This window comes from Pogoniulus pusillus, chromosome 24 (genome assembly GCF_015220805.1).
Source record: "Pogoniulus pusillus isolate bPogPus1 chromosome 24, bPogPus1.pri, whole genome shotgun sequence".
Taxonomy (NCBI): Eukaryota; Metazoa; Chordata; class Aves; order Piciformes; family Lybiidae; genus Pogoniulus; species Pogoniulus pusillus.
In genome coordinates, this window is record NC_087287.1 from 14,818,041 (window position 1) to 14,842,864 (window position 24,824).

The 24,824-nt window shown below is 38.3% G+C and overlaps 1 protein-coding gene across 7 annotated transcripts in view; it reads right to left on the reverse strand.

The window, feature by feature from the left end:
• GALNT18 (polypeptide N-acetylgalactosaminyltransferase 18) overlaps positions 1–24,824 on the reverse strand; it is a 181,033-nt gene that overhangs the window by 74,712 nt on the left and 81,497 nt on the right. For all 7 annotated transcript variants that reach the window (XM_064163746.1, XM_064163744.1, XM_064163743.1 and 4 more), the window contains exons 3-4: positions 20,946–21,138; positions 11,085–11,251 (exon numbers count right to left, since the gene is read on the reverse strand). In XM_064163746.1, the coding sequence (XP_064019816.1) occupies positions 11,085–11,251; positions 20,946–21,138 (360 nt within the window). The remainder of the gene's footprint in view (positions 1–11,084; positions 11,252–20,945; positions 21,139–24,824) is intronic.

Here is a 24,824-nt window from a genome sequence, read left to right on the forward strand (position 1 = left end):
TGGCTCCGATAGCCAAAGCAACCTGCTGTGCTTGAAGCTTCAGTCTGTAGACTGAAACCTATTTGAAACAAAATCCATCTCCGGCATACAAATTTGCTCACTCAGGCTGTATCTGGTATAAACTAAGTGACCATTGTTCTGCACCAGATGAATCATCCCACTACTGCACCAAGGGAAGTCAGCAGTGTAGCAAAGTTAGTCCATTTGAAAAAGCTTTGCATTTGTCAAGAAAATACCCTCTATGAACTGTAAAGTGCAGGACCACACAAATTAATGCTATTTGTGGAATATGTTTTGCCATATATCAGGGATAAGTCCCTGCATAAGATCCTGTGTGAGAAAGATAAATCACACACTGCTGTTTCTCATGTTACTTCAAAAACTTTGATAATCCAGTCTCAGGAAGCCAAATGAACTTCTGAACATATATCTTTCTCTTACAGTCCTACTAAATAATTCCTCTACTTCCTTTCGGCCTGACCTAAAGTTGATTGAGCTATTGCACAGTAATCCATGGTTGATTAAACTCAGTCTGATATATTCTGACACAACAGGCATATTTTTCCAGGGCACTTTCCTTTATAAAGAAAACTGATTAGACCCTTTTTTTCCCATTTTGCTGTAACTAAGTCATTTCTTTCAGTGTTCCTAGTTCAGGGCCATAAAATGAAGGTTAGTTTAATAGGCCACTTTATTAACTCACATCCCCTAAGGTTTTTCTTTTCAGGTATTTTAAAAGACCTCTGACTTCCTAATTTTTGAGCCTTATTACAAGAGTGCTAAGAAGAACAAATATTGTACATGGCTAATCTACGCTGAGCATGTAGTTAGAATTATATAGCTCTGCAAGTGACTAAGACTTAGTTTTCTATTCATTCTCTGGTAGTCTCTGTAAGCCAGACCCTCAGATGGGTGCTCCAAGGAGTTGAAACTTCTGAGGATCACAGAGGTTCCAGTTACATCCATTTTGGAAAAACTGTTTCCTTTAATAATGAACTTCAATACTGACCTAACATCTCTAAGGTCAGGAGGAACAATCATTCCATAGCATCTAAAACTGATAGAGAATGTATTTAGCCATATAAATGTCTTTTATTTTTAACTTTATTTTTTCCCAATAATTTCTACTGTATAAAAAGCTGCTGGTATGTGTACTGCTTGAAAAGACTTCGTCAAACAGGAGATGGCAGCTTTTGAAACATTAACAATGATTAGCTGGGCACTGGGCAAAAGGAGTGTGTCAGAAGCAATGGAACAATGCAGACAGCCAACTATCTTGAGAGAGCTGAACACTTAGCAATTCCATCAAGACTTTATATGCCGCCAAACAAAAACAATGACTCATGCTGCCTTATTATTTAGCATTCATCATGACTCTAAATCATCTATTGGAAAGTTTACACTGCAGTGGAGACAGACTCTGTTAAATTTAATGAAAGGCAAAATGTCCTTTGAGTTTGCATCAAAAATATCTGAGAAAGCTCTGGAGCATCTACCATTCCTCTCAGATTACACTTGAGTGGAAAATAATAGTAGATATTAAAAAAAACCCAAACAACAACATTCATTGATTTGCAAATTCCACAGCAAAATGCCACAGAGATGTGACAGGAGGCTAATGGAGAATACAGATCCATGCAGGTTCCCCAGTCAGAGGTCTTTACCTGCCAGATGAGCAAGATTGCAGAACTTACTGAAAAAAACAGCAGCCATCTAGACATTTGTGAAAACCATACAGAACATGAAGGGTGAGTTTTAAGTATATAAAGTCTGTTTCTTTCTATATGCATCTATATTTCTCTCTACTTGGACTCTCAAACCAGACTTCCAGTAAGTGGTGCTAACAAAAACTCTGGTTATGGTTATGGAGACCCAAGAAAAACAGAACAACTTCTCCAAATTAACTGTGTAAGAAAAGCAAGCAGCAATGTTCACTTGCTCACAGCCTTAACCTCTAAGTCTTCACTTTTCCCATGTTAATTCCATCATCACAAACAGAAATTTCAGCTCTTATGTCTATTTTAAGAATACTTTCCATAAAGTTTTAAATAAATCTTCCCCAAAGCCTCACTGAAGCATAATACTTCCAATACATTACTTTTCCAGTGCAAAAAGAAAGAACACCATTTGAATAAGGTCCTCACGAATAACAAACAGTGAGAAAGTTAAGTCAAGTAACTTCGAATTTGGTCATCCCATACACTGGGAGAACAATTTCAAAAATTAAATGCCAAGCAGATCTACAGAGAAAGCATTCCAAAGAAAGGTCAGCAGTAATTATTTACTTTTTCACAATGAGAATATCCTCTGATAAAAGGTTCTGTACTTGAACTTTAGAGTGTGTTCCACAAATATCTTTAAACATCCAGGAATGCCTATGCACAGGCCTGATTTCTGTCATTTGGTGATGCATTCAGGCATTGTTAAATGCTGCCTTAGTCAAATCTCTTATGTCTTGGATCTTTCAGCATCTTAAAAATTTCCAGGTTCTATCACAAAGAAGCAGAATTATTTGAAATGATCCACCTTGAAGTAAGTTTTACCACCAGTTTAAGCAAAACACATTTATTATGAAAATCACCTTTTTATTAATTAATCTTTTAAAGAAAAGTATGCTTGGGTGAGGGAAAAAAAGGTAAATTTTAATAAAGGTCATTTAAAAGCCAATTCGTTATTTCTTAGTTTATGTAGGACACAATCTTTTAAGTCCTTTGCCTAATACTACAAAGTATTTTCTTCACTCCCTGTCAAACTTTTGCAGTTTTAAGTACCACTCCCTTGATAAGGATGGAGAAGTAAAGCCTTTAAAAAATCATTCAGGCTCTTAACAGCTTACATTACTAGACTATCTCAAACATATTCTACTGGATGCAAAAGATCTCTGGATACTTCACAGGAAAAGACATCAAAAGGAAATAATCTGACCAAACCAGAGTCACTTTACTCACAACAGATATTGGCACTTCTTTCACAAGTTCTACACGACTTTTTGTCACTGCACCAGATTTACACATACAGCTGCTACTTAAATGTAGTGAGAGGTGTTAGAGAACATTATCCACTGAAACAGTTCAAGCATTCTTGAAGGCAAAATAACCCCACAAGTGTAGGAGAGGGAAAAACATTGGGGGGGGAGAAGATTTTTTTTCAATAATTTTTTACGTCTAAAATCACAGTGATGGTACTAAGTGGATGAATACAGAATGTACATAAATATGCTGACATTCTCAGGATGCCACCAGCATTCACATGAACATGGGTGAATTCTTTATTGCTTTTGGTTTTATTTGTTATAAGAAAAAAAAAAGCAAAAATGCTATAAAACTGCAGCTAAAATTATCTCTAGATTTTATTCCCTAGCTCCTCCAGTTTCCAGCATTTCCTATATTGTAGTTAAGATATTCCACTTTTCTACTTTCCATTAGGATTAAATATGGCATGTAGTCGCCACTGAGATGACACTTAAATTAGTTCCTCCCACACTGAAATCAGACACATCATTATTCCAATTCTAAAGCTTAGTTTAATGGCAATGTGCTTGTTGTATTGGGGGGGGGGAGGAATTATCTAGTGATAAGGTTTGGAGTTGCATATAAAAAATCTTTCTATATCCTGCTGCTTACATTGAACTGCCAGTACAGCAAATACTGGTTTTAGAAGTGGCAGCTCTGTCCTCTTGGACTTGCTGTACTGAATATGACATAAGATATTCATCAGACTGCAACACTGTGAGCATATTAGGACTGAAAGAGTTAAACTACCTTGTGGATGGAATGAAAGATGACCATATACATTAACGTTCAACAGCTGCTGGCTAAGGAAGATTCAGTTCATAGCAGATGAACGTTTGAATCAAAAACTCTGATGTCAGGAGACTGCAATAAAAGCTCTGCTTCCCATTGCTGACCCTTGACGTGGACAGAAGTTATGCTATCAGCTTGCATACACACTGAAATTTTGCTTTTCCAACTATACATGCAGACTGAACTACAACACAGTGCAGACGATGAAAATAACTGTCCTTTTTGCAAGGAACCTCTATCAGTACTAACACTTGCTGAGCAAACACTTCCACAAAGGTCCAACAGAAGTGCAAGTTCTCTGGGATTCACTGGAAGAGCTATGCTCAGCTGCACAGCTCCACCTCACTCTCACAGCACTGCAGCTTTCTTAACCTTTCAGAAAACTCTGACTAAGGACCTTCCATATCAATTATAAAAAACAATGTGACAGTTCCCATTGCAAAACAAGGCAAACTGCACAATGGTTATCAAACAGCTTTCACACAACTATAATTACAATGCTACAAGATTCAGTCTTGCCTCCAGCAAGGGATGCTATCCCTGCCCCATGTCTGACTGAAGGCAAGTCAACATTTGAGTCTGTCAAAGCATGAAGCTGAGATTTGGGTGAGTTAGAAACACTGATTTCAAGGAATACAATTATTTTTAAATGCTAGCAAGAGGAGAGAACAGTCTATGTTCTTTCTAGGACATCATCTTAGGGATCTGCTGTCTTACAAAAAAATCTCATAGCCCTTTCACATTAGTGATTATTAATTCTTTCCACAAGAGGTTCAAGCTGCATGGCCAGGCACTGCTGGGACATGAACCAAAGCATTCATATGCTCTACTCTCACGCACACAATAAGCACAATATTCCTCATTCTGCTAAGTTCTGCTGACTGCTGAAACAGATGGCCAGTGGACTATGTTTCACTTCTGGTTATTTTCTCCTTACATATTTTCAGATGCATCCACAGTAGCTGACGCACAAGCCAAGATACACCTCATCGCAGTCCCAGTGTCAGCACAGAACATGTAACAGTAAAAACATATACTCAAAGACTGTTTTCATTTATCCAAGTTTCAGTGCTAAATGTTACCATGGAAGTAAAACACACAGTTTGCAAGAGCAGTTAATATTGTTTTAGATCTATACTATACAGATTTCCCAGTCTATGCATACACGTTTTCAGCGTCTGATTCCTCAAGACCATTACACACTTCTTTCATGTCAATTCCTGCCAACACTGCTGACAGCTTGCTTGTGTAAATACTATGCAATAATGATTTCAGCATTCAACTAAACATAGAATCACTGTGATTGGAAAAAAACATTACCTAACTCTACCAAGTCTAGTCCTAACCTCCCTGGGGAGCCTGTTCCAGTGTTTGAGAACCCTTTCAGTGAATTTTTTTCTTCTAAAATCCAATCTAAACCTTCCATGGTGCAACTTCAGGCCATTTTCTCTCATCTTAACACTTGTTCTTATGGAGAAAAGACCAATGTCCACTAAGCTACAGCCTCCTTTCAGGTACTGGACAACAAGGTCTCCCCTCAGCCTCCTCTTCTGAGGTTAAGGAACCTAGGCAGATAAAACAAGGTCTTCACAATGCAGAAACCATGGCCCAGAGGTGAATGCAGGTTTAAATAAAATATTTTTTCCCCTTGATTTCAAATGTTCATAGTTGTCTTTGAATTTTGCTGACATTCAAAGAAGAACAAGAAGTCAAACAGAAGGACAGAAAGGCCTATTGTTTTTCCTAGGAAACTTAATCAAAATCAACATTTGGAGCTGTCTGGTCTACACCGACTCGTGGATGGTAGCCAATGCTCTATGGGGTTGGCTGAAGGACTGGAAGAAGAATGGTTGGCAGAGGAAAGGAAAGCCTATTTGGTGTGCTGATCTATGGCAGGACATTGATGCACGGCTGGAGAGAACTCCTGTGAAGGTGCGGCACGTAGATGCACACATGCCTAAGAGCAGAGCAACTGAGGAACATCAACATAACCAGAAGGCAGACCAAGCTGCTAAGATTGCTCAAGTTGATACCAACTCTGAACTTGACATTGACCTTGATTGGAAACACCGAGGTGAGCTGTTCTTAGCTCGGTGGGCCCATGACTCATCTGGACATCAAGGCAGAGATGGAACATACCGATGGGCTCGCGATAGGTCAATTGACTTGTCCATGGACGCTATCACCCAAGTCATCTATGACTGTGACATTTGTGCTGCTATTAAGCAGGCTAAGCGAATCAAACCCTTATGGTATGGTGAGAGATGGTCAAAGTACAAGTATGGTGAAGCCTGGCAGATTGACTACATCACTTTACCTAGATCTCGATCTGGCAAGCAGTATGTGCTAACGATGGTAGAAGCCAGCACTGGATGGTTGGAAACCTATCCAGTTCCACATGCTACTGCACGTAACACTATTGTTGGTTTGGAGGGACAGATCTTGTGGAGACATGGAACTCCAGAGAGAATTGAGTCAGACAATGGTACTCATTTCAAGAACAATCTTGTGAAAAACTGGGCCAAAGAGCATGGTATTGAATGGATCTATCACATACCCTACTATGCACCAGCTTCAGGGAAGATTGAACGCTACAATGGTTTGTTGAAAACCACCCTAAAAGCCATGGGGGGTGGAACTCTGAAAAACTGGGACAAACATTTAGCACAAGCTACCTGGATGGTAAATAGTAGAGGTTCAGTAACCAGAACATGTTTGAAAGCTTAACTTTAGCCTTCTTAAAAACTACATCAATAAAATAAGCAACAATTTGACCTTTTAACCAACTAAATGCCAAGAAAACAAAACCAGACCAGAGCAATGCACCAACCAGGTACCTGCCTGTGCTCCTGAGGCTCCTGCTAAACTCTGCGGCTTGCTTCAAACTAGCACACTGGTCTATGTGTAAGTCATCTTCAAATTACACTGTAATATGAAACCTAGCATACGTGTGAACAATACTTTTGAGGTATATTCGTCATTGCTTTTGTAAAGAAACAAAAAAACAAAACACAAACTCTTTTTTTATTCCTGCATATCTCTTAAAAATAGCCAAAGAAGAACTATACCTTTCTAATGAAAAGTTCTGGATGCTTTTCAAAAGTAGGCTTTTTATTCAGTGTTTTGAGGACAATGTTGCAAATCTCTCAAAGGAGATACAGTTGCATGTGACTCATTTTCTAAAACTGTATTAATTCCCTTCAACTCTGCAAGTGATAAAATTAGCATCCTGTGATATCCAGCATTAATACTGCAATTCAACAGCTGTGTTCATGGAAACCTCAGGACAAAGTGAGAGTTGTTAAGATGAACATGTTAGAGCACTTCATTAATAAGTAATGATTTAAATAAAAAAAAAAACTTTCTGAAATCTGAGCCTCTATTGCAACACTTGTTAATAACTTTTAAAAAATCATAGAGTATTATAATAATTGCTGTAATATAAAATTATGTAAGGTATACTCTGGACAAATTAACACACACTACCTTCTTGTGAAGTTGAACACATCATGGCTTACCATGAGGTTTTCTAGACAGACTTCAAATTATCTCAAAGTATCTTTAAAAGGGGCTCTGTAATACAGCAGGGCTCAATGTCAGCAGGGAGACTCAAAAGCCAAGACAGTACTCCAGTGGCACTGAAGGTCACTACCCTGTCCCAGAGGGCAGGATGCAACAAGCCAGATTGTGAGTAAAACTCTACTCCAGTAGCCTGCAGCTCAGGCAGTGCTGAAAATTCTGAATAAACTCTGGATAAATTATTTTATTGCCAAGTTATAAACTAATGAGTATATTATCTCCAAAAAGCACAGAGAACTCCTGAAGAGAAAAAGCAAGATTCTGATTCGACAGCAGTTAGAACTGCAGAACAGCTGAAATGAGAGCAGTTGCTCTAATTCACACCAATGTGACTGAGACTCAAATGACTAACACTGATAGTTGTTTTTTCTAATACATCTTTTGTTCTCATTATACGGTATGCAGGCCATCACTGAAATGGCCTTTTAAAAAATCTGTAGTTAAATTAAATGGTAATACTAACATACCTAACAACATATATGAACCATTTCAATGTCATGCTTATGAGAATTCCCCTGAAGAAGACAGTATAGTGAAACACACACATCAAGACATGCAAATGCTTTTATTTAAATAAAGGCTCAAAATTCTGAGACCTGTTAAATCTATTTTCTGTTTTTAAATGGCACACACTGGCATTTTCACAGTTTCCTAACTTGAAACGCTTATTTAAAACAGGAAAACTTCACAAAGATTAATTGAAGTCTCCTGAAATGTAACTGGGAACTTGAAAAACTGCACTGATGTTTAAAGAAAGTCATAAATAATTTGCTTGACATACCCTGAAGTGCATGAAATAAAATACTATAGCTTGTATTGTTCCAGACAAATGTACAAACTTCCTCCATATAATTGAATAGATAGTTTCTGAAAGCAGCCTCCTGGAATTTAAAAAAGCAAGTAATTCTTCCACTACTCCTTTCTGAAACACCTAATGAAATTAGGGATGAATCCAGCTTCAGAGTTTAGCCCACTGCAGTAACTGTTAGCATTTTATTTCTCCTCAGAATAAAGAAATTTTGATGCCCTGCTTTAATGACAAACATTGCATCTGCTTTTATTTTGAAACGTTATACTAAATGAATCTGGTCATATAGTGCCAGAGACTCCAAATAAAAACTGTGCTCATTTGCACTCTGCCTGATCTCTTTTTGCACATTTTCTTTCTAGTCACTTCCCATGGAGCTGTTTCTTGCCTGTGAAATCCATGGCAGAAAAAAAAAGTCTTACACTGAGTTTAAAAAGTTGCCATCTCTGGTAAAAGCCTGAGAGTAAACACACTGCCTATAATTAGGATTCTGACAGGTCCTGCAAAAAGCGGAGTCTGAAGCCTGATGGGATCACAAAGCAAGCTTTTGTCCCCCTAGGTAACATTACAGGGAAACCCAGAGTAACCCACTTATCTTACAAGCAGCAACACTTGCAAGCTAAAGAGCTGCTAAGGAAAAACACAGAATGACACTAAATATAAAGGATTTGTTTCAGCAGTGCTAGAAGGGAGGGAAAAATGAAAATAGAATATTGTAAAAGCAAAAGTAAATTGTAAAGTAAATATTTCAGGACTTAAACTAATAATAGAAAAGCTCATAAATCATTTTTACAGTCGCTCCCTTTCCTACCAAACATCCATCCTCTTCAAATGAATGCCTGTTACCACATCTTCGGCATACATTATGTCATAAAGAGGTCTGTAGGAATCTGGTTTACAACTGCAGGGAAGAGATGCCAGAGAATAGCTTAGAGGAGGAGGAGAAAATCATAGAGAGAGTTGAATTTTTCTAAGAGAGTAAGTATTACACTGAACAGTGTGATTTTGTATAGAGTGACAGGTAACATCAAGCCAAGATAGCCAAACCAAAGGTTACCTTCCTCTCAATTTGTGTCCTCTGTTTAGGGCCAGGAAGGCATTGGAGGGAGAAAGGCAAGCCTGAATAACAGGCATGGACAGCCATAAAAAAATGATACTGTACAGTACCAATATTGGTACTTAGAAAAAATGTGGCTGAACACATCTTCCTGAAAGATTAAGTGGTTCCTGTGATTTCTTATCTATTCCAGTTAAGTAGTAATGAAAAAGAATGCTTTTGACAAGCCCACAGAGCACAGTGCAAAGCGTATTTGTTAGTGAGCTCGTCACAGTGATGACAGGCTCTCAGAAGTGCTGATGCTTCTGACATTCCTCTGCAATGTGCCCACTGGAATAATTGCCTGTAAATTACAGGAAATCAGACTCAAACTCTAGAAACCACTTCTTTCAGCCACATGATTTTTATTCTTCTGTGGCTGTTTTGTGACCATTTCATCTGTGTCCAGAGGCCTCAGGCCTTGCAGTACCAACAGCCATTCAGATTCATTGAGCTTCCAGTATCACATTAACTGTGCCTGTTTGAAGGATGCAGATGCTAATTTCTACAAAGACATTTCAGAGCCCAAGTCTTTGGGCTCTTTGACTGCTGAGTCAAAGCTGTATTTCAATTTTTTTTTCCTATCCAACTGCCACATATTGCATGAGAATGGGCAAATATTAAGGCCACTCAGAGTACATAAGTAAAACGACATGTGAAATGACTGAAGTACACACTGAAGCAAACCAAAAGCCTACCTCAGACCACAAGATGTTTCTGAATCATGTGTGTTAATTGTTTACTATTTTGTGTGATTGTTCATTTACTTCATTGTATTGCTACAATGCAAATTGTGCCAGCAACTAAGAACTGCAACTGGTAAGTACTACATACCAATTTACCCACATTATTAAAAAAAAAAAGCTTGGTCAGCCTCAGGTAACTCTAAACATAGTATTATTCATTGGGAATGGAATTAGACTTGACGTAAGCCTACATCAAATTGTTCTGTTTTCCACACAAAGACTCAGGATTTTACTTTTCCTTCATTGATAGTCAGCACAAGAGGAGATGATGGAAGCGCACTGCCTGGGATGTGGAATTTACTCATTTTTCTCTATAGATTTGAGATATATTTACGATTAGCAGCAAGTCACAAGTCTAGCTACAAGGATCACAAACAGCTGTAATGATGGCAAGGAGAAGAGAAACTCTTTGTTCAGCATTCTCCTTCAATGGGATAAACTCATATTCTCCTTGTATTTTAGGAGTTCAGAATTTACCCCTCAGTAGAGCACAATCTTTTTTCAAGTTCAGCATTCTGTGCTTATTAAAATCCTCAAGTCTTCTGAGCCATGGACAGCAAAATTTGAGTACATCCAGCAAAAAAACAGCAAGGTAAATGTGTCAATGAAGGGAGGAGGACTGGAAATATAAAGCAGATGTCTAAGAAACACAGAAAGCTGTATTACACAAAATAGAAAGTAAGCATGCACATGCAATCACACAACTGAAACAGGAAGAGCTCAGAAAGCATATAATCTTGAAAGCACTCTGAAGTACCAGGAGTAAAACCTCTTCAACCTCTAATCTATCATTACTCTTGAAATTTGCCTTACAAGACACTTTAAACATATACAAGCAGCATCCTATCTTTGTACATCTTTTTAACATGCCCTGCTTGTGCGTATTTGAAGACAGCCCAGCCAGACTGCGAGATGAAGGGAGAAAGTACACTGACAACATCAGAAACGCCAGTGGGATGAGTGAGAGCCTGAGTTCAAGGGTTCTCATGTATGATCCCACCTCAGAAGTAGGAGGAAGAAAAAGAGAAAAAAAAATAACCAAACCCTCTTACCATTATTACTGTTATCGTCAACTAAAATAATCTCTTTGAGAAGGTGAGCAGGAGTCCGGTCAATGGCTGAATGAACGGAGCGCAGAATCACTGAGAGCGCTTCATTAACAAATATGAATACAATGCTGACCTCAGGAAGGCTGTCAGGAAATGTGAGGTTTCTGCACCTGAAAAAAATAGGGTTAAACATATAAATAAGAATTTTAATTCTTAGGAGTCACAATGCCAGCACAAGCTGTTTAAGAGAAATCTATTTCTGGATTTAAGAATCATAAGAGAACATGTGCAGACACAGGACAGAAAGTCCTCATAGCTGCTCAGAGCACATACAGGCAAGAGCCTGATGAATTGCTATCTAAAAAAAAATGGATTATTCAAAACAGTCTCCTGAATCTGTCTGTGCAAACAAGTCAGCTTCTTCCTTTAAAAAGCATATTCTTAATATTCACATGAATTATTTTTACTACAGAACCTATCATCTGTCTCATACAAAATTAGAGGCTACCCTCTCTGATGAACAATGACACAATGAAAGAGCCGGCTTCAAAAACACCGTGCTATAAAAGTTAAAACAGAAAGTACAGCCAGAAAAATGGGCTCGGTCAAGAGGTTCAGTCAAAGTGAGGAATAACCTGATGGATTTTCCTTTGCTTTTATTGAAAATAAAAACCGAAACACATTGCAATTTGCTTATGCAAAAAGCAGTGTAGAAGTATTGCCCACAACTTCAAAGTTCCTTAGTGTTTTACTGTATTTTCCCCTCCTTCATTTCAAAATGTATTCAAATTTAGCAATGTTATGAGGAGTAGAAAGCCTGTTTATCGATTTATCTGTTTTAAACTGTAAGCAAAATGCTTGTCTTTTTAATAAGGCCACAAGTTAATTAAGTAAAAGTAATTAACTACTTTTCTCTGAAACTTTTAATATTTTAATGCAACCTTTCTGAACAATTAACTATTTTTTCCTCAGATATGAAACTATTTACTAGACTAAATTCAAAGCTACAGGTTGACCCAGGCATCATTTCTAGATAAGGTCTGTATATGGAAATGCTTGATGTTAACTTCTCTGCATCCTGAGAACACTGCAGTGGCTATCCTCTCTCAAGATGCCTTGATTTACTACACCCAGGAACTCCTGAAAGCTGTGGAAAGTATTACTTACAGCCAATATTCAGCATAAAAAGGTATGGATGGATTCAGAATTTTTAAATGAGTCTCGAATATTACTACCTGTGGTGGTATGGCCCAGGTGCCTTTAAGAAGACCACAGACAGTCCTTCAAAAATAAGAGATTATAGAGTCCCAAGGGAGGGACCTCGACATCCCAGGATACTCTAACACTGTTATTTTAATCCACTGCCCAGTAGCACAGTCGATAAAGCAGTACCTAGCTGGTGTCTCTCTTCTCCTCCCTTCACTCTCTGCTCAGCAAGAGCAGCGTCTCTGCTCAGCTCCTGCTCTGTGTGGGGCAGCAGCTTCCAGCCGGCAGCCAATTTGAGCTGCGTCATGAGGCCTGCCGAGGCCTTGCAGGCCTGAGCCGGGGAGGGCAGTTTCGGCCTACGCTCAGGCCTGCTGAGGTTGGATAGGGTGGAGGGTTCTAGAAGGTTTTAGCCCCATAGACTGGGCCTAGTTCGGGAACGTATTCATTCAGCCTGAATGCCTTCCGTATATGTGTACTTGTAAACAGATTCTCCCTTTAGACTTCCCACCAGTGTGCAGTATTTTCATTTTTACTCCCCAAAAGGAGTAAATATCTTTTCTGTCTTCTGGTCCTCAGTCCTAAACAGCTACACTCCTTTACTAAGTTTGTTCTGCAGTTTAGAGAAAAACAGGTTTATTGTTGTTGTTTGTTTAGTTATTGTGTATTTTAACCTCTGTAGTCCCTTCCAACCCCTACTATTTAATGCTTATAAGGTAGTCAGTAAATACAGAGAAGCACTGCAAGAGCATTCCTCTCTATATGCTGGATGTTGCACACAGTTTAAATTCAATTCAGATGATGAATTTCCATGTATGTTTTTAAAGCTTCTGAAGAGTTAGTGTGCAGGACACAGGACTTTCAAAACCACTGAGACACATATAATGACCAAAATTCAGCTGCTCAATCAATGTTCCCATTTCATTCCTTTGTTTAAAACTGAGGGAAATCACACTATACACGTTATTAAATACTTCAAGTACTCTTCTCTGTCACCATGTGAAGGAATTATACAGACATGTAAAGCAGAAAAAGAAATGCTAACAGTTTTAGTCTTACCAGAGCTATACTGCCACAGTAACTCTTGTGATCACTTTCCTCTTTCTTTTGCAAACTACTATTTATTGTTCTCATTTAAGAAGTGCTGCTTTGCCTGAAGGAAAAAGGGCACCTTCACAAAGCCTGCAAATCAGGGCACCTTACTGGGAAGCAATACATAATCACTGAACGACTGAGGCTGGAATTGATGTCTGGAAGTCATCCTGTCCAAACCCCTGTTCAAGCACAGTCAGCTAGAAACAGCTGCCCAGGATCCTAGCCAGACAGTTTTTGGGTGTCTCCACGGACTGAGACTCTACAACCTCTTTATGCAACTTGTGCTTAAAAAAGTGTTTGCAGATATTCTGATAGAGTCTTCTGCATTTCAGCTTGTCCCCATTGCCTCTGGTACTGTCACTAAACACTAGTGAAAATGCCTGGCTCCATCCTTTTCGCATCCTTCTTTCAGATATTTATATACATTGATCACATACTCCTAGAGCTTTTTCTTCTCTAGGGTAAACAGTTGCAACTCTATAGACACACATAAAGCTTTGAATATTAAGGAGAAAAGAGAATTCTCCACACGTGCCTCCTGTACCTTAGAGTAAGCATTTTAACCTCTGAAATCATTCATCTTCTGGAGAGTCCAATGGACAGCTAGAAGGATGATTGCAGAACTTACACATTCCTCCTGTGAAGAAAGACTGATCTGAGGATGTTTAGTCTTGAAAAGGCTGAGAGAGGATCTTATCAGCACCTATAAATACCTGAGGGGTAGCTGTCAAGATGAAGGTATCAGTCCCTTTTTAGTGATAGGACAAGGAACAGTGGGTACAAGCTGGAACACAGGAGGTTCCACCTCAACGCAAGGAGACACTTCATTGTGAGGGTGACCGAGCACTGGAGCACTGGAGTTGTGCAGTCTCCGCCCGGATGCATTCCTGTGTGGCCTGCCCTAAGGTGACCCTGCTCTGGCAGGGGAGTTAGACAGTGATTTCTAGAGATCCCTTCCAACTCTTAACTTTCTGTGATTAAAGAAAGGTCATCTTCTGTGGTGAACAATCTCTAAGAGCACTGCTTAAAAACACTGCCTAGATGACTGAGCAGGTGAAGCAGGCACAAACTGACTTGAGCTCAACAGTGTCAAACTTGAGGTGATTCTTTGGTAAATGTGGATTTAGGTTCTCCCAGGGTTAAGTGGATTTTCAATAGGTATATTTCAGGCTCAAAGTGTCTGGAAGGCTCCTGTACTTATGATCACACTAGTTTTAAAATACTAACCCGCACAGTTTTCCAACAGATGGTAAGACCATTACAGAGCATGCTTCTTGCAGAACAGACCTGTTTACTGCATGTGGTGTGTGCATGTGCATGTCACTCTGCAATGGTTAAAAAAAAAAAAATCAAGTTTCATATGCAGTCTGGATACTATCATTTTGTGGATGTAATCTCTTGTATGCTAATTAGATGTACACATCTGTACAGGCACAATGAGAAATTACTAACAAAACGCTAGTCTCCTGTACACCTTTATAAAGACAGCACATTTCTCTTTGATGGAATAATTGAAATCTTATCCAAGTTTTGAAAATTGGGCTTCAAATGAACTGTGAATCAGTTTTTAGTATGAGCCTGTAAAGAATCTACAAAGACTGTTATTTTACTGTTTCACTTGCAGTCAAAATGCATAGAGAAATAAAATGGTCCAGTAAACAAAGCTGCAGCCAATCTTTCAGCTGTCTAGCTTAGGCACAGTATTATTTGTTATCTTCAGCCATACCAAGGTACAAATGAGACAAAAATGAAACTCTAGCAAAAACATAAGGTATGTCACGTAGCAACACAATGATTTGGGGAACTATTTTAGATGGCAGCAAAAATGCACTGAAAATAGTTCAAAGTTGCTTCCTTAAAAACTGGTTTTTTCCTCCTCTGTCAATTAAACGAAGATTGAGATATATGTAAAATACACTTTTGTAAGCAATTGCAAATTATAGTGACAAACTACAATAAAAAAACTTTCCAGATTATAAAATCAGCCCCTAAAGCATTGCAGCCCTACCATAAATCCACACATAGAGTGAAAACAGCCAAGTGGAATTTCTTCTTCTGACATGTCTTCCATCCATAAAAAGGAAGTAGTTTGCATTGTTTTTCCTACCTGCATTCATTTACATCTTTTCAAATTAGAGCACACTGGACAAGATTTTTCCATTGTCTAGCACCTTGTGCAGATGAGTAATGTGTTTAATCACAGTATCATCAGGGTTGGAAGAGACCTCACAGATCATCAAGTCCAACCCTTTACCACAGAACGTCATTTGACTCCCTCTTTGCTTCACCATACACTCAAAGATAACTACATAGGATACAAGAGAATTGATTAAAGTTCCTGAATTAAAGTTTCTGTTGTGTCTAGTTTCTTTAATCTTTTCAAATGGTTTCATTTTCAGGGAGGGCACATTCCTAAATTGAGTTTCTGTTTACTTTCTTAAATCCAGACTCATTTAACACCTTTACTTTCACTTATTTTTGTGGTTTTTTTTTTTATTTTTATTTTAACCTTCCTTACATTGTATTTCATATCAGATGATGACAGTAAAAACTACCTACTTCTTCTATTTAAACGAATCAGACTTAAACCCACACACCTCAGATTCTGCACAGAATACAAAGCACTTGTGGAGTTTCACAAGTATATCCATCATCTTCTTTATGCCAAGTTTTATAAGAAATAAAATTCCATAGTTCCAAGGATGAACAAGAAATAACTAGAGAGAAAAAGCGCATGTATATATGTTTAAACATGCTGATGGGGGGAAAAGGAAGGGAATTGTATGGATCAAAATCTTAGATCCACTAAACCCTACGAATTTAACAGTTGCATGGCAACCAGCAGTGTACAACTTCGGATGACAGCTCTGCCTCAGATAAGACCCCTAACCTGCCCTCTGCAAAGTAAGGCTCTCCCTAAAAATCAAACCCACAAAGTATAGAGCATATTTCTGCCTTGCGACTAAGTGATTTTAAAATATAAATTCTAAATAATATTTAGAATTACAATAACAAGTATCAGTCCCATCTAGATAAAAAAATTACCTCTAGCAAACTACTCCACTAAATTACACTGAGCTAATAACACTAAAGTAACAGTTGTCATGGTTACAAGAAATTTAGAGAAACTCCCAGTGTTCTATTTCAGGCACAACTCTGGTAAATGGAGGACAGCATACATTATGAATCTTCTTTCAAATATTTGCCCACGAGAAAACTATATTCCTCTAGAATACATGCATTGCAAGAAGACAATTTAGTCACATTAAAATTAGTCCAGCAAAACTATGTCTTAAGAAGAGCACAAGAATGATTTCCTATACTAATGACTTATCTCTGACACCTTCCACAAATATGCAAAAATAATGGAAATTATTTTAAGTTTAAAATAACAAAAATTCTTTTATGGAATAATGAAAAAAAAAATCTGCAATTTTTGAGAGCCTTTCATCAAGAGTTACATGAATACTGCAGCCAAAAATGGGAAGAGAACATGTATTCTGTTTTAATCTCTAAATTATGTCATCTGTTCCATGGGGGTTTTTTAGACACAGGATGCAAGAAAGCATATTACTAAAATATTTGAGGTAAAATTATTGTTTTAAGAACATATGTGGGAGGGAGTTTTAGCTCCAGCAGACTAAAAATTTCTCAGAAGCAGAAGCAGAAATAGAACTGTACTTTCTTCAAGATCTGTTGACATTTCATCAGAGAAAATGGCACATGGAAGTTTAAGATGTATGGGAGGAGAAAACCCAACCCCATTCTCACATAACTGAAATAAAGAGCACTGAAACTCTGGCAAAGGAATAGAGTGCTACTCAATTATTTACACTTATAATTTCACTTTGTGACCACTTTTTTCCTTTACTATTGTCAGTATTTTAAGTGTTAACTGAATTACACTAATGGTCTAGCACTGAGTAACATATTAAAAGTGTTTTTTTTGCCTAATCTCTGAGGATTACAATCTATTTTACAGAACAACAGTTGGTAAGATATTACTTCTGCAGCAAATCTAAAAATCTTTCTTTGTGGTCATCTAATTCAAGGAAACAAAGGCAGGTGTATAGTTGTGTGAGGAATCTGAATGCAGAGGTATATCATGCACCTATAAGCAAACATGGCTAACTTTTTTCTCCCAGCACTGACTTTTAAAAAGCAAGAAAAAAATTGTACTAAGGGAACTTGATAAATAGATAGATTCCAAGACTGTAGCACAAGAGTGAGCAGTTTTTGGTCTGCTAAGCATCTTACAGCATAGATTTAATTGTAACAGATTGATTCTGCATTCCTTTCAATAATAGCTATTCAGGTGCATAAAATTAAACGATAAAAGTACATTTTTTTCTTGACACTTAACCCCAAGATCTTTCTCTGAGTACAGCAGTAAGAAGAATAAGTTGGGAGTTGATGATCTCAATAAAATTCATTTTTGGGTGAACATGACAAGAATTCTACATAGCTATCTGCCTATATGAGCACAGGAGAATTACAGCAAACCTGGAAGTATTATACCATTCCTGCTTCTAAGATCATTAAAACAACTGGCTATTTGTTACTTTGTGATGCAGATATGTTACAAGCTAACAGATATAGATAAGGCCAGTAAACAGCAGAGCACCTGATTTCAGGAGTAGGAAATAAATAGAGTAATACTCCACAATAGTGCTTGTACAGTCTAAGAGACACTGCAGAACCAGAGCCTACATCAGGATGTGACAATTACTTCAGCATGCTGGGATATCGAGGGGAGGTACTTACTACACTCTGGATTGTAACAGATGATTTTGGACTGTTCTGGGGAATTCACTATGCAGTCCAAATATTCACAGTGAAAGAGAATCAAATTCCAAATATTTTAGCACACAACATGAGGCTCATGTCTGTATAGAGAGTCAGAAACCATACTGCGGTGCCAAAAACGTGACAGACGGTGCCACTACAAAATGTGACGAATGCCACAGCCTAAGTCCAGCTGCAATCTACTAGATGTTTCCATCTGACTGATAGTCTTTTTCTTCCAGAGAAGCTGGAGTTCAGGGGCTGTAACACAGGGTTACTACATATATGGAGTGATCCTTCTCACTGCAGAACCTTGCAAAGAAATGCTTAGCTTCTCTGCTAAGTTATTTTGATATGAATTCTTGGAGCACTGCAGTCAGAAAGAAGGCCAAAGCTGAGTCATACCAGTATGACTTAAAAGGGACTAACACCATACATTTTTGGCAGATCACTTAATTCTCTCAGTCTCAAATCATATATGAATTCATATGTGAGTTACATTAGATTTCAGTTTTATGTCTATCTGTTGTCTTTCCTTACTTCCTATACTCCATAGGACAGGTTATGAATGCAGATGATAGACCATAACCAAGCCTAGACACATCTATATCAATTTCATTCCTTTAACTACCTGCCCACAAGCCTTTGCTGGGATTCCAGTGTCACAATGACTCTGTCAGAACCACTGCCAAATCCAGGTAAATGAGCTTGGTTAGGCTAACTCTGTCCAGACCTATTGTCATACCTCTGACATACATACACTTTCATGCTTTTCTAGTCAGAACAGGAATACCACAACTGAGGACCAGCAAATTTGATTAACTCAGTCTCCATGCCACTTGCTGTGTGCTCTTCTCAGACCAAGCTGTCCTTGGCTCTCATGTTATGCTGCTTGAGCCCAGTATCTGCCTACAGATAATTTAAATACATTTATGCAGACTCTGGAAAGGACTAATGCAATGAGCTTTAAAAATAGGTGCTAGAAATCATAAAATTGATTATTATAATGGAAAGCACACTTTCACAGAGTAGGTTATTTTCCCACGATATCCACATGTTTGCTCTCACACAAATGAGAATTTGTATATCAGGAGGAGGAATTCTGTATTCAGCAATGTGACTTTCAGAATATCCTGCAGCACTTCTCCACAGGGTGCCACAGATACAGCAAACAGTTGACATACTACCTGACAACACACTTCATTTCTCTCAGTATCAGAATTTACTGCATTTTGGTGTCAGATTACCTGCTTGCTCCTGAATACTCAAATACTATGCTTCTATGATTCTCAGGAAGACTTCCCCCCTTCCCCTCTTACTACTGTTTAGGAGCTACCATTACTAAGCCATGCTTTTATATTCACACTTCCATATTGTAATGTCTAACATGCTTCTGACAGGGAAGTTAATTAAGGATCAATAATGAGATAGAAATTATTATTATTATGATTAATTTCCAACTGGAGTTTCTTTCAGAATCCCAGTATTGATATATTTCTTTCAGCTACCATAACATTCACTTTCTCTGTCTTTTTGATTTTTAAAACCTATAGTTATAAAAAAATTAGATTGAAATCATTCAGGAGTCATTTCAAAAGAAATACAAGAACAGAAACATTCTGTCATTGATGTCTTATTAGTTAAAGAAAATGTATTTTCCCTCTAAATTAGTTTTTGATTAAAAAAAAGAGATTGTTGCTACCAGCAGTGTTAAAATTATTTAACCAAAATACAAATAAAATTACATTGATTTTGATTTCCTTAAAGTTGTTATTTCAGCAAAAGCAACAACTTAAATATTTTTTAAATGTACTATACAATAATATACAGCATAGATATATTTAAAGTTGCTTCCTGGGATGGCATTCATATGTTTTCATTAATACCAAACCACTTAATATATAACAAAATGCACAGTTTACTGCTTTAGTTATGGAAACATTTGGTGAAAACAGGTGAATAAGATCGTATGTTAAATTCAGTAAGGACCCATCATGTTGTTTGTTGGGTTTTTTTGTTTGGTTGGTTGGTTTTTTGTTATTGTTGTTTTTTTTAATTAACTGAAGAAAAGCTGTTCTCCCTCCACCCATTTCCTCATCCCCAGGGCTGCTCTTTTTTCAAAGGACTGGATGTATCACCAAGGCTGAAAGAAAGTTATCAGCTGTCTTTGTGAATGTTCCCACCAGAACAGGCCTCAAATGCACTGATAGTTTTTCAGTCCCCTGGTCCCATCCGTCTCACCAGGACACTGAAATAACAGTAGTTGCATTTCCCCTGCCTGACACTCATGCTTCCCAGCAGAAAACATCCCAGTTTACAGGAGAATCCATGGACCTTCAGCTGGTATAGGGTACCTGACTTGAAAGCGTATTTCACCACAAGAGCTGAACAGCTTTATCTGCTTCTTGATTGTTATCAGACAGCTCTAGGCTTTCAAGTTCTTATTTTCTTCCTATCTTAGTCCGATCTTGGGATAAAACTGAAATTCAACATCAAATGTTTAACCTTCTAGAAATAAAACACTTGCTATCTAATATAAATTGTAGGCAATTTCCAAGTGATCTCGGGGAACTTTTAATGGATAGTTAGTAGGATTTTAACAGGAGTTAATGTGGGCACTCCGGTGTTACAGGAGACATTTGAAACCAACACCCTTCAGGTATTTGATAGGAACTATTCATTCCAGCCACTGTACGTAATCCGCCTTCCACATGATCACACAGTGTAACACTTCCAAGAGGAAAACAGCTAGCAGACTCTATGACTAAGCACAACACTCACCCGTTAGGCCTGAGGTCAGGCAGGGGCCTGTCCAGTGGCAGGCGATCACTCAGGTAAGCGTTGTAGCCGTAATACTGGAATTGCTTCAGCGCGACTCGTCTGTTCTCAGGACTAAGATCTTGGCCCCAGTGAGCAAAGAGAGAGGAGTCAGTGAATGCTTCAGCAGGATTTTCTTCCGGCTTTGGTGGAGCTTCTATAAAAGACAAAGAGAAAAAGAAACTATTTTAAAGACTTGGATTCCAACAGAGTACTCTACTTTCAAAAGCCTAACTTCAGGGAGAACACGACACAACAGCACATGCTGCCAGCTTACAGCAGCCTGTAACTCTTCACGCATGTCCTCACATACCTCTTGTGGCAGTGCATTTGTTAGCACTTCAGCCTCTGAATTTAATATTCAAAATACGGTTACAAACAATTCTTTTATCATCACAATCAGACTAAAGGTCATGACTGACAAATCTAAATTAACTTAAATTCAAAAGATTCTTTTCAAACAACAGGGAGGGTATTTTGTTTTTATACACAAGATGACTATTTCATTTCAGCCTGAACTATATTGCTAGAAAAAGACTTAAGAAGTGGGAAAACAAAAACGACAAAAAAGAGACGGTACAGAATCAACAGAATTGTCAAGGTTGGAAGGGACGTCAAGGATCATCTAGTTCCAACCCCCCAGCTATGAGCGTGGGCACCTTCCACTAGACCAGGCTGCTCAGACCCCCACCCAGCCTGGCCTTAAAAACAAGACTTTTCAGCATATCAGGGAGTGAAAGGACGAGGAGGAATGGAGTGGAGCTGGAGATGGGTAGATTCAGGCAGGATGCGAGGAGGAAGTTCTTCAGCATGAGAGTGGTGAGAGCCTCGAATGGGTTGCCCAGGGAGGTGGTTGAGGCCCTATCCCTGGAAGTGTTTTAAGGCCAAGCTGGATGGGGCTCTGGCCAGCCTGATCGGGGAGGGTGACCCTGCCCATGGCAGGGGGGTTGGAACTATATGATCCTTATGGTCCCTTCCAACACCGACTGATTCTGATTCTATGACGTCCAGGGATGGGGCTTCCATCATCTCTCTGGACAACCTGTTTCAGTGTCTCACTGCCCTCATGGTGAAGAGCTTTTTCCTAACATCTACTCTAAATCTACCCTTCTCTAGCTTGGATCCATTCCCCCCAGTCCTATCACTACCCAACAGAACACACAGCATGGCTGCCAAAGTCTGTGCACGAAGTAAGTTCTTTGAAACTACAGATTCAAGAGACAGCAAAAATTCACAGGACTTGGCAATCACTTGTAAGCAGCAAACCAGTTTCAGTCACACAATGTTATGGTCCAGTTTACCAATCCTACTCAGTCCTATTCGGATTTTGAGTCCGTATTTAGGTGTGTGCAGTGATGCTCCCAGGATTGTCATCTTGTAATATTAGTGTCATTGTAAAACGTTTTTTGTTCCACAAGGCCACATAACAAACAGAGAAGATGGGAACTGACATGCCCAGAATGTAAGTTAAGAGCTCCAGTACAATGAAATGACAGAATTTATTCTCAGTATTTAGTTGCTCAAAAAGACTGTTCAAGGTGACTTGTAAGGCTCTCTATAACAGCATTGTCTCACCCTCCAGCCAGCCCTTTGGTTTTTACACAGTCGATCACACAATTTAACCCAGAAAGCTCCTTGTCTCTCTGAAGATTTTATGATATAGAGTACACTAATAAAGAAATGTCAAATGCATTACTTGACCAAGGTTTGTCATCATAAACTAAAGCTCACAAAGAAAATATGTCTTAATTTTCTGCAAGTTCTATTAATAACTAACCAGTTAAGTAACTCCCATTTCTTAAGAACTTTACTCAAAACCTGTAGCTGTTTGGCCATAGAGAGACTTAGTAAAATAAAAGCAAATCTTTGGAAAGTCTTCAAATGTGTCTAATAGGCAAAAACTTCAACTGTGTCCAAAGCCTTCTTTAGCAACCACACATCAACTATACACCTGACAGATGGCTGAAGCTAGCACCTAAAGACCACAGTTTATGTACTCATAGTATATACCATCAAAATCCTAGCTACCAAAAATGCTGGGAATCACATTTTTTTTACTAAGAAGAACCCAACATGTATAAACATAAATTGAGATGATTAAGTTGTTTGATTTGTTTGAGATGTTTTCATATTTCCTCTGACAGTACTGACAGGAAACTAATGACACTTGCTTCCCTGCATTACATTCCAACCCCTGAAAGTATGTGATGTCTCTTTACTTGTCAAAGTACTACCTCTCAGCCTGAATCCTGTAATCACCTCCTGTTCTTCCAAGATGAAAGATATCCTAAACTCTTAGTTAAGTGAGTAAACTATTCCAACAGGTCCTGCTACTACACAGGTAAATGTGATAGAGTGGAGCTTGTGAGCTCACATACAACTCTGCAATGGAAATTAGGAGTGGTAAATTCAGATCACTTTAGAAGGTCCTAACTTGAGAAAAGCAAAATAGTTCTTAAATACCAGTCCAAAAAGCACAGCAATGGGGAACATCACAGGTATCTGTTGTTTGACAGCTATGTTAACTCCACAAAACCAACTTGAATTTACACAAAGAATATAACAAACTGTCTTTTTATCACACAGGCATCTATACCATTTTATTCATTGTTTTGTGGGCAAGAGTACTTCCTGAAATGATCTATGAATCTATTGCTCTTTTCTGACCAAAAAAGTGCTCAGCAATTCAGGCTGTATCTGGAAGATGAAGATTTTGCAGAAATAAGTATATGTGAATTTCATTTACAAGCTCTAATAAACCGCTTGCCAAATGTAGATAGTTTTTGTATACTAAACAAACGTGTTCTTTCAAGACATTACTCTACAGGAGAAAAGCATTAGCAAGAACTTCCAATTACAATTCCAATCAATAAAATTAATCATGCATCTCTGATGACAAAGTCTTTCTTCCCTTTATTTGGCTGAAAACCCCTGGGGGAAGCAAATTTATTCAGACAGTCTCTCACAAGAAATAAAAACAATTATTACAAGACCATCAGCTGCCTTTTGACTAGTCACCATGTGATTTGACGTCTCAGTGTCTGTAAATGGTCTCAGCCCGAAGTATCACAGTGAATTCTTCTTCTTACCACTTGATTCTGCAATTGCAACATGATCATAGGAAGCTAAGGCTCAAAGGTGAAGTAGTCAAGTAGTACTGCCTGAAGCAATACAAAGGTAGGTACACTTACTCGCTCAGTTATTACTATAAAGGCAAAATTAGTTCCTTTTTTTCTGTGGGAAGAAAGCTCACCATGCACACCACATTACTGCAAATGTTAACATGGCATCTTCTCTACATTAACTTTCCAGATTAAGTGAAGAGCAGGACTGTACACATACAAGCCTGGTATTAACTACTGGCAGACTGCCACTTTGCCATTCAATCAACTGGTACCAGAGATAAATCACACAAATGTCAGCCAGCCATGCACCTGAGATGAGGAACTCTCCTTCCAAAAGCTTGACTGTTCTGCAGTCAGCCTGGGGTTGGTCACACACTGCTTATGAGAGTCACAAAAACTAACAGCTTCTTTTCAAAAAGCATCTGTGTATCTTTAGTTCATACTTTTGGGGTCAAGTTTACTAATTATGCAATTAATCTTAATATAAAATCTGTTCCTTTATCTGCTCTCAATGACCAGACTACAATGCAGAAATTCTCTCCTCTTTCTATTGCTTATTATATAGAAAAAGTCTGAGATACCAATGTAGTAGGCACCACTGAATACAGGTTGCACATGACGTTAAACCAATTCTCTCCTAGTAATAATAGGCACAAAGGCTTGACCTTGCGCTCTTTGGAGCTCTCCAGTGCTTGACACTTTGATTCACCAGCCTAGA